Here is an 11,108-nt window from a genome sequence, read left to right as displayed (position 1 = left end):
CTCAACTCAAGACTTCTAATTCAGAGCTTTAACCTACAAGCCAAAGCTTTGATACCACTCTGTCGCAGCCCGCCCTAGCAAGGGATAGCTAGGCCGAGTGATCCACGACTAGGGACGGGGTTAAAGAAGAAAGGGAAGAAAGGGGCGTCATTTATAACCGTAAAAATTACTCATTTTAATAAGACTCGTCATTATTACTCATTAATGCAAAATAAAACAGTCTAATGAAAGACAACGTAAGACTCAGTTTAAGCATTAAAGAAAGATGACATAAAACTTAATAAGACGTTAATCAAGTTATTACATCAACAAGAACCATTCTCTCAAACTTAAAGTACGACATGATATAACATGGTACCAAAAGTACTCTGGAGCGGAAAAGTAGCTAGACATATGTATGAAGACATATTCTAGATAGGTTACATATTTATTAACAACCCCGTAACTCCGTTCATTGCAGCACCATCATCACATCAACTCAACCTGCACATTTTTAGAAAAACATATGCAGGGCTGAGTACAAAAGCACTCAGTGAACACATGCCAAAACATCACATCTCATGCTTTATAAAGCTATAAATTGTCATTGCCATACTTTAAACAAAGCGTAAGGGATTTATCTAAAGCCTTATGTTTGCTAAATTCATTATCGTTTCTCAAAGTTGACTGGCCAGTCTATGTTTCCAAGTAAGTACCATATCTGTTAACTCATGTACTGAGTGGGAGGCCTCCCTCTGCAGCACTGCAATCGGCCAACCTGGAAGCTGACTCACGATCACTGTGTACACTAATTCTACCTCGCGTAGAACCGATATCATTATGCTCAGACAGATAGATAACATACTAAAATCTCAAATATTTGGCAACGCAATAACTTCAAAATATATTTTCAGTTCATGCTTTGAAAGGAAAATAAAACATCAATGCATTTAACATCCATTTAGTCATACATCATACATCATACATCAATACATCATACATCATACATCATACATCATACATCATACATCATACATCATACATCATACATCATACATCATATATCAAACGCATAAACATCTTGATTTTAAAGTAGAAAAGCCCACCTTGTTGCGTCTCTACAAACAGGTAACGTCACTCTCTCCCTCTCAAGTCGTCACTTCCCAAACGGACCTTCATTTTTATGAAGAATCGATGAGAAGAAAGATCATCAAACAGAAAACTCACTAATTAAACTCACATAGGAAAAATAAAACTTAACACCTTAACTTAACTGCCCTGCCAGCGCTGACTTGGCAGCCAGAGCTGACCTCACGGCAGAGCTAACTCGGCAGGGCTGAAACTCACTCGGTAGAGCTGACTCGCAGCCGGAGCTGAACTCAATAGCCAGAGCTGACTCAACAGTCAGAGCTGACTTTGGTCAGCCAGAGCTGACTTCCAGAGCTAACTCGCCAGAGCTGACTTTGGTCAGCCAAAGCTGACTTCCAGAGCTAACTCACCAGGGCTGACTTTGGTCAGCCAGAGCTGACTTTCCAGAGCTAACTCAACATCCAGAGCTGACTCGCCAGAGCTGACTTCAACAGCCAGAGCTGACTCGCCAGAGCTGACTCAACATCCAGAGCTGACTCGCCAGAGCTGACTTCAACAACCAGAGCTGACTCAACATCCAGAGCTGACTCGCCAGAGCTGACTTCAACAGCCAGAGCTGACTTGCCAGAGCTGACTCAACATCCAGAGCTGACTCGCCAGAGCTAACTTCAACAGCCAGAGCTAACTTGTCAGAGCTGACTCGCCAGAGCTGACTTCAGCTGCCAGAGCTGACTCAACAGCCAGAGCTGACTTGCCAGAGTTGACTCGCCAGAGCTGACTTCAACAGCCAAAGCTGACTTCAACAGCCAGAGCCGACTTGCCAGAGCTGGCTCAACCCGACAGAGCTAAACTTCGATAGTCAGAGCTGAACTCAACAGCACTTCAACTGCCAGAGCTGACTCGCTCGGCAGAGCTGAATCCATACGTCAAAGCTGACCAGCCTGGCAGAGCTGAGCTCAATTGCCAACGCTGACCAACCCATCAGAGCTGGATTCCGCCGCCAGAGCTGACTAGCTCGGCAGAGCTGGAATTCACGCACCAACTCTAGAAGTTCAACACTCACCACTCATGCTCAACAAACAAAGGGTTCTCATGCTTCTCTCTCAATCTAACACTCCTCAAAACTTTAAACTTAACCTATCATGCTCAACTTCCAACTTAGAACACAAAACTCAAGAAAACCTTAACATGCATTTCTAAGTTCACGCAAAGTACAGTCATCTCTACAACCTACAACTTAACATGCTTGGTAAAAACAGATTAAACAAATAACAAACCTAGCATGCTCCTAAAACACAATCACAAGTTACAACGATCAACAAAAATGAAGAACAAGTGACGACGCCGAAGAACATAGCTGGGCTGCCCTCCTGGGTTCCCTTGCTATGGTTCGAACCATCCTTAACTCCTTCATTAAACATGCTCGACATCTACCCAAGAACAACATACTAAAAACTCACGACGATCTATCGTCGTTTCAAAATAAAGTCAAGAATCGACGTTTATTGACGTCGACGAAAATCGAAAAGAAAACCGTCAAAACGTAGGTAGAGATGTTACCTACGTAGATACGTGCTCGAAAAGGTGCTCGGCACTCGACTCGGTGGTCAAATCGGAGTTCAAAAGCTTCACTTAAGCTCCCATAGTGGTAGTGTGTGTTCTTGGTGTTTGTGTGTGTGTGCGTGAAAGTGATGGCTGTGGGGGCTGACCAACAGCCGCCTTATATAGAGAGGGGGCGAGCTTTGGGCTGTTGGGGGGGTGGTTGATGGTAGGGTAGACCTAGATATTTAGGATATTAATCCCACTTAGTCGTTAAATATCTCGTTTTAATGACTAACTACTCGTACTCTTCGTTACTCGCCCTCTCGACTCCCACTCACTTTCATCACACTCGTAATTCCATATAAATATAGAAAACATAAGCTCGTTCTCAAAATTCTGATAAACGAGCTTGGTTCGTTTATCGAGAAATTCCGGTTTACTATTCACTCATCGTCCAAAAATAAAAACTTTCGTCGTTGGCCTCGTATCGAAAAACTAAGAATATTTCTCGACGACGTGCACGTAAGATTTTTGAAAGTCGACAAAAAGACGAAATAGCAGTATTTACTATTCATCATCAAAAAGTCTAAATTTTCAAAAACGTTTAAACGGACTCAGATTTCAATTCCGAGTTCATCGTTCTTATTCAAATAATTATCTCTAATTATTCAAATACTCAAACTCAATTACGGATATAAAATCCCACATCATTCTCACATTATCAAACGAACATCTCAACATCACTTCATCAAAAATAATAACTAGAAACTTCATATATCACATCATTACACAAAGTATATCAAACAAGGGATCAAATCCCTAAATACTCAAACTTAAGCACTTAAACATGTCATCGGAAGCTCGGGTATTACACATGATCTCTTGATTCTTCTGATGTGGTGATTTCAGAAGTATCGTCCTTTGAGTTGATCATGACATTCTTTCCTTTATCAGCTGCAACCTTTCCTCCAATTCTTTCAACAAGGCCTTTTGATGGAAAGTTGCTCATCATGAGAGACTTCATCATGCAGTCATTGACTGTTTATTCCAGTTTGTGATTGAGCCTCTTGATTTCATGAGATGCTCTATCACATTCTGAGTTGGAGATTCTGAGCTTTTCTTCCAGTCGACTGTTCTCCATGATTAGCTGATCAAGACAAGTTTCATCTGGAAAGTAGATGATTGCCTGATTCTTAGCTCGTTCATCATTGATCTCTTTTTCCATTTTCTGATTCTGCTTGAGGAGATCTTCGAACATTTTCCTCAACTGACAGTGATCAGTCATGAGCTGATCGAACTCGTCAGTTTCATCGGATGAGCTTTCTCCAGATTCTGAGTGATCTCCTGAAAACATCAGGAAGTTATTAGTATGAGGAGTCTTTGAATGAGAGATTACCTCTGACCTATTCATTCCAATGTCGTAGCTATTGTCGGCCACGCTTTCAGATCCATTGGCCATCAGGGCTTGGCTCTCATCATCTAAGCTGGTAGAGTTGAAGTCGGATGATTCTGATGTGTCTTCGGAAAATTCAGCATCGTCAGCAACCATCGCTTTCTTCTTTGTAAAGCTGCGATCCTTCTTGGCTTTCAGCTCTTTGCGCTCAGATTGAGTCAGTTCAGGGCATTCATTTCGAAAGTGCCCTTTCTTTCTGCATCCAAAGCATTCCATGTCTTTGATGTCGTAAGCGGCTGACTTTCTTTCTCCACTTCGATCAGTGGAATGTCTGGAGTTGCTTTCTCTTTCTTTTCCTTTGTTGTGCTGCTTGTGGAACCTTCTGTACTTGTGGAATTTGGACTCCATCTTGTTGAATCTTTCAGTCAACAAAGCATATTGACTGAAGAAGTCCTCAGGGTTGAGTTTCGCTGGTTCCTTCGTTTGCTTCTTGCTTTCTCTAGCTGAAGCTTTCAGTGCTGCTCCTCTTGAGGTTGATGGACCATCTTCGTCTGATCCTCCAGCCTTCTTGATTCCAAGATTTCTCTGAAGATAGAACTCATTTTCCAAGAGATCAGAGAAAAGCTTGTTTGTCGGGAGCTGACTGAATCCTGGCTTATGCTGATGAGCGACTGAGTAGATCTGCCATTCTCCTCGTGGCAGTGCTCGAAGAATCTTCAAGTTGATTTCTCGTTGAGTGTACTTGTCTTTCGAGATAGATTGAACTTCATTCAGGATTTGATTGAATCTGAGTTCCATCTCTTCGACAGATTCATTCTTGAGCATGAGGAAGGAGTCGAACTTTTGGCAAGCTATGGATAGCTTATTCTCCTTGATTTCCTCGGAACATACGCACATTCTTTTAAGAATGTCCCACATCTCCTTTGCAGTTCCGCACTTGATGATCTTCATGACATGCTTGTCAGGAACGGTGCCGAAGATGATGCTTTTGGCGAGGTTGTCTAGCTCATCTTGCTTCCTTTCTTCTGTGGAGAAGTCTGCCTTTTGCTTAGGCTGGACCTCATCATAAGGATCCTGATTTGGATCAACAGGAACCTTTTTGACGGTTTCGGTGATGGTGATTGGTCCGTTGGTGATGACTTCCCATATTCGGCAATGTTGGGCGGTGAGGAAGCTTTCAAGCCGAAACTTTCATATGTCGTATTTTTCAATACTAAACATAGGTAGAGAGGATAATCTGCTGTAGTTAGTCTCCATCAAAAAAGAGAGAACAGATAACAACAGATAGAGCAAATAGCAAGCACTTTTTGAAAGAGAAAAGTTTTTCGAGACCTCTGAGAAAAAGGATCTAGTTCAATTAGAACCTAATCAGAAACAGAGTGTTCTTGCGAACAACCTGCTCCGTTACCAATTGTTAGGTCCGGAGGGTCTCGAATAGGTGTATGGGGGGGAATACACCTATGGGCTATTTTTCTCCTCTAAAACAGAGGGATCTCAAGATAGAGATCAAAACGAAACTTTACACGCAAACTATGACGCATGTTAACTGAAAAGAGTTTTGACCAAACAGGGTTGATGACTGATACTGAAAACTCTTCAGTAAAGAGTTAGCAGTTAAGTTACTGGAACTTAACTGATGCACGTAAGGGCTTCAGTCGAGTTTGCTAAAACAGAGATGATAACACTCTTCCTGACTATCAGAGGATAGATCAGTCAGGCTGATATCATACGCAGTGGAAATAACTTTGTTTCGTAATAGCCTCGGTTGAGCACGTTGTTAGTCTTAGGTTTCTCTTTGCAGTTATTCAGTATTCAGTTTATCAAATGAAACAACACAAGTAAGAATGTAAAACTGAAAGCTGTAAATAACACAGAGACTTTTACGTGGTTCGGAAAATACTTCCTACATCCACGGTCGGTTGATCAGACCAACAATCCACTCCGCAAGTGTTTAACTGGTGCACTGCAAACCGAACCGTGTGCTTGCCTGGTGCACACAACCGTAACACCGAAGAAACCACTTCTTCAGTACCCACACTTCACTCGTGTCGGATTTCTCACTCTTAGCACAACCCGTGCTAAGATCTCTCAGAGTCAGAGTACCTTCCTGAACTCTGAATCACTCAAACACTCGGCTCTTTCTTTCGAAATGAGGTTTGGACACTTGCCAACTATACTTCAAAGAATAAGTTATTTGGAGCAAGTTTGACCTAGGCTTCTGAGTAAACAGAGATTTGCCTAAGGTCTAAGAGAATGTGTGTAATCAGCAGTGACTGATTTTGGCTTTGGAATTCTCTTCTTCGATTCAAGCTTTGGGGAGGTTAAGCTTTTGGCTGAGAAACTATTTTGGCAGAGTTTCAGCTTATGTTGTTGAATCGGTGAAGATTGAAGTGATCCTCGAACGCTATTTATAGGAGAGGTCTTCAATAGATCCGTTGGCAGAGAACATCTTCATGATTTCTTCCATTGGAGAGCATTTCGAATTTGGGCTGAAGCTTCAATCTTCGAGGTTCCTTGTTTGGTGGGAACGGCTATCTTGAAGAGCAGGAGATGTGACGTCTCTGATAAAGTAGCCACCAAATAGGAATGATCTCTGCAGAGAGGGATGATCCTGAGATCTCTGCATTTAATGCGGCTGTACTTTTGTGAGTACGTGGCTTCCTTTGAACGTTGGAAGTTCAGTCCGAGGAAGAATGTTTAATTGATACTTGACTTTAGTATCAGTCCGCTGAGTCCACGCGGCACGCATTAAGTAATCAGTTCCGAACTAATTCTTCAACTGATACTTCAGTTGGTATCTTCAGTCTTCAGTCTTCAATTCTTCGTCCTTCAACACTTAATGTACTTTACTTTATTGATGTGTTGTACAGATTTTAAACCAACAGCTTCGAGGATTATGTCACTTAGACAACTTATCGTTGTGTTATTGTAACTTGTCTACTCGTGAGTGTTAAAAATGATTGTTTATGATTATCAGACATTATGGTAAAGTATTGTTTAAGCAGGATAATTATTTTTATTGAAACCTCTTTTATTTTCCATTTTCTTTTCCCTTTCCTAGTCACATTTTCCCCGGCTTAATCGTTGTTAGCTTAGGTCGGGCTGTGATATCAGTTGAGCACTGAACTGAACTTACAATAATGTATGATATACATATATATATATATATAGATATATTCTTATTATCATTTTAAAGTTTTGATTTGGAACCCTAACATAACATCTCTTTCCTCAGAATCATTTGCGCCATTATCACTTGTTCCTTCTTTTCACCTATCTCTCGTCACTCATCATCAGCATGTCAAAACTTCTTTCCATCTTCCGTCTTCTGGTCTCCTCCTTCATAGTCGACAGTCGACAGGTGAACCATCGGCAATACCCTACCTATCTTCACCCTTCGCTAGCGATGTACGATAGTCGACAACATAACCACATCTCACCCCTTCTTTGGTTAGCTCATGATGACAGAACCACGCCATCCCCAGCCCTCGTGGGTGAGGTGAAATCAGTGATGGAAATCAGTGGAGGGAAAATCCGTGGTGGAAATCAGTTGGTTCAAAAAATCAATGTTCTCAATCGATTTTCTCCGTAAGAGTCGGTGGGGTTCGGTTCCCGGAACCCAACCTAGGTTCAGGTTTTGGTTGTGTGAAATTAGTGTAGTTGTGCATCGACGCAACGATGCACACCCCTACATTGTGGACGACATGAGTTCTAATAAAATGGTTGGTAGTGTTGTATTGTCTTACTAAAAATATAATTTAAAATTGAATGGTTATAAATTTGAGTAATGGTCTTATCCATGTCAATTTTGTAAATAATGGAGAATTGAAAATTAATAAGATGATAAGTTGTACGGACTCCCTTACTATTATCAATAAACGTGACAAATTTTCGTGGACGGAGGAAGAATATTATTATTTTAATTTTTTCCACTTAAGCTAATCTCCATTTAAGTGTTTAAATTGAAGCATGTTGTTGATTTGTTGAATATTTGTCACGAATATTTTGTATTAGGCAAAGAGCGTCAAAATCCACCAACTTTGGACGAATTCTCATTTTCCCATGACTTTTTAAATATTAGTGTAAAATATATAATTTTTGATTGAGTCTGATTTTTTCCACGATGAAGTCTTCCGGCCATACTTTTGCTGACTTGTAAGTGACGTGGCTTACTAATGTTGACTTGAAAACGACGTCGTTTGATAAAATAGATAAAACAGAGTCGTTTTAGTCACTGATTTAATTAATAGACCTAATTTTTTCCTTTTTTTTATTTGTCTCTTACTTCACTCTCATTTGCGCACAAACATTGAGAAGTTACTGTCTTATCCCTTCCTTGTGGAGTCGTTGGAATTACTGTAGAAAATCCTTATGTTATTGAAGAAGAATCTTGCTTTGTTAAAATAAAATAATACTCCCTCCGTCCCACTAGACTTGGCACACTTGCCTTTTTTGTTTGTCCCACTAGAATTGGCACTTTCCTAAAATAGTATTTGGTCCATACTTTCTCTACTCACATAAAATAAGTGGATCCTACCTACTTTATACTCTTAATCCTTTATTCTTAATCTCCGTGCCCAACTCAAAAGTGCCAAGTCTAGTGGGACGGAGGGAGTATAATTTAATTATGCTAATTTATTTACAGCTTATCCTAGTATGTAGAAAATAACAACATTTAAAATGTTTTGTTTTTTTTTTGAAACGGCATTTAAAATGTTAGAAAAGACAAAACAATCAAGTCTATACGCCATTTAATTTAATATATTTTTCAAGATAATGGTTGCGTAAATGAATAAAAATACCAAGGACGGGAGCGCCTATCTATACACATGCACCACTTTCTCTTCTCTTCACTTTCCACCAAATCGCCGAATTTATTTCTCAAATTAAATCACTAAAAAAACTTTCATTTCAATTTCTTCACCTCTGCTCTTTATATAAACAGTAAAACCACCTTTCTCTCATTTCCCAACAATGGCCGCTCTCTCTCTCCTCATCTTCTCTCTCATCTCCACCTCCCTCTATTCTGTCTCTCTCGCCACTACCACCATAACAGCAATGGCCAGAGACCAGATAGCCTGCACAATGTGCTCCTCCTGCGACAACCCCTGCCAACCAATTTTCTGTCCTCCCCCGCCGCCGTCGCAGCCAATCCCGTCCCCTCCACCACCTTCTCCTTCTCCGCCTCCGCCGTCCGGTCTCAACTGCCCCCCGCCGCCTTCACCACCCAGCGACGGCGGTGGCGGAGGTGTCTTCTACTTCTCGCCACCTCCACCGGCGCAAACTTCCTACTATCCGCCGCCTTCCGGCGGCGGCGGCGCCGACGCGTACTACCCACCGTCCAACCCTAACCCCTCCGGCTACCCCACTCCGCCGCCGCCGAATCCAATCGTTCCGTATTTTCCCTTCTATTACCACATTCCTCCGCCGCAAAACCCCCGAACCGACGATTACAATTCCGCTGAATTCTCAACCCACTCCAAATTTTCGCCTCTTCTCATCATATTTTCACTCTTTCTATTCCTTTAATTTTAGAATAACAACATCATATATACTATAATCAACAATTCCTTCAATTTTCACGCATTTACCATTTTTTTCCCCTTCTGCAATTTACGATGATTTTCAGGTTAATCTAGACATCTGCTGCGACCGAAGATGACTTCAGCAAGGAAAAGAGCAGATGAAGATCGGCGCCATTCAAAAAAGAAAAAGTTGCGGATTAATTCAGTGTAATTTCTCATAACAATTTCTTCTTCTGTTCATTATTCGTAGAATAAGGTGACTGTAAATTAATTTAATTATTGCCCATAAAAATTAAAATCACCAATAACTGTTAACTTTCATTTTGCAAAAAATAATCGATATCGTAGTTTTGCATCGTCATCAGCAATTCCAACTGTATTACAATGACAATTTTAATCACGATAATGTTGTAGTTTATTGTCCTGAAAAAGAAAAAGGAGTTGTTAAATTTTTATCATATTCTTTTTGCTATTTTGGTGCAGGATTCTTTTGCATTATCGTGTTCATGTGCTAAAAGGCTAAAAGTAGATTTAAAGCAAAGCTATTTTGCCATATGTGGAATATGGTATTACCTCTGATCCAGTCTAATTGGCTCACTTCCTAGGAGCATTGATATTAATAAATTTATTTTTTAAAAGAAAAGTGGTGTAATTCACGTCAATTAAGTATATTTTTTAATCAAAATAAAAAACGAACCTATTCTAATAGAATGTTCTAACAAAAAGGAAATGGGTTTTTTAGAGTGGGACGGAGAGTGTAATATATATTATCTGGAGATGAATTTTTTTACGTGAATTCGAATTTAGAAGATATCAAAAAATTTACTATTTTTTTGAATATCGTTATTCAACATTATATACTGTCTTATTCAACACTATATTAGGGGTGAGCAAAATATCCGAAATTTAAATATCTGATTCGAACCAAATCGAAATTTAAAATTTGATTTGGATTTTTGAATCGGATCGGATTAAATTTTAAGCAAATTTCGAATTTTCGGATCGGATCGGATTGACATTTTAGAAATTCAAAAAAATCCGAAATTTGAATTATATTTATAATATAATTAATATTATAATATTATAAATAAATATATATAATTATTAGTTTTTAAATAGTTAAATATTTCTAAATTCTAACCTTATACTCCTATTTTGGTTGATTATAATTATAATTAATGGCTTGTTAATTATGACCTTAATTTGATTGTAAGTATCTAATAGGTTAGGTTGACATTTATTTCGGATTTTTCGGATTTTTTCGGTTTTCGGATTTTTTTTAACATTTTGAATTTTTTTTTCACATTTTGGATTTTTCGGTTCGGATCGGATTTTATCCGAAATTTTTCAGATTTTTGGATTCGGATTTTCGGATAATACGGTTCGGATCGGATTGAATTTTAGGGAAATTTCGAATTTTTGGATCGGATCGGATCAGGCAAAAATCCGATTCGAAATTCGAATGCTCATCCCTAACTATATATTGTCTTATTCATTAGTCTCACGATATCATGAAAAATAGAAAGCTCACTAAAACCTGCCCCTATATATATATATATATATATATATATATATATATA

At 39.5% G+C, this 11,108-nt stretch overlaps 1 protein-coding gene across 1 annotated transcript; it reads left to right on the top strand.

Annotated features, from left to right (window-relative positions):
* The first annotated feature begins 8,848 nt into the window (after nt 1-8,848).
* LOC131004185 (leucine-rich repeat extensin-like protein 6) lies at nt 8,849-10,900 on the top strand. The gene is made up of 2 exons (XM_057930809.1): nt 8,849-9,735; nt 10,012-10,900. The coding sequence occupies exon 1, from the start codon at nt 8,978-8,980 to the stop codon at nt 9,530-9,532; it is 555 nt and encodes a 184-aa protein (XP_057786792.1). The 5' UTR covers nt 8,849-8,977; the 3' UTR covers nt 9,533-9,735; nt 10,012-10,900.
* Nucleotides 10,901-11,108: the final 208 nt, after the last annotated feature.

This window comes from Salvia miltiorrhiza, unplaced genomic scaffold (assembly GCF_028751815.1).
Source record: "Salvia miltiorrhiza cultivar Shanhuang (shh) unplaced genomic scaffold, IMPLAD_Smil_shh original_scaffold_350_2, whole genome shotgun sequence".
Lineage (NCBI taxonomy): Eukaryota > Viridiplantae > Streptophyta > Magnoliopsida > Lamiales > Lamiaceae > Salvia > Salvia miltiorrhiza.
This window is presented reverse-complemented; position numbering and strand designations above follow the sequence as displayed.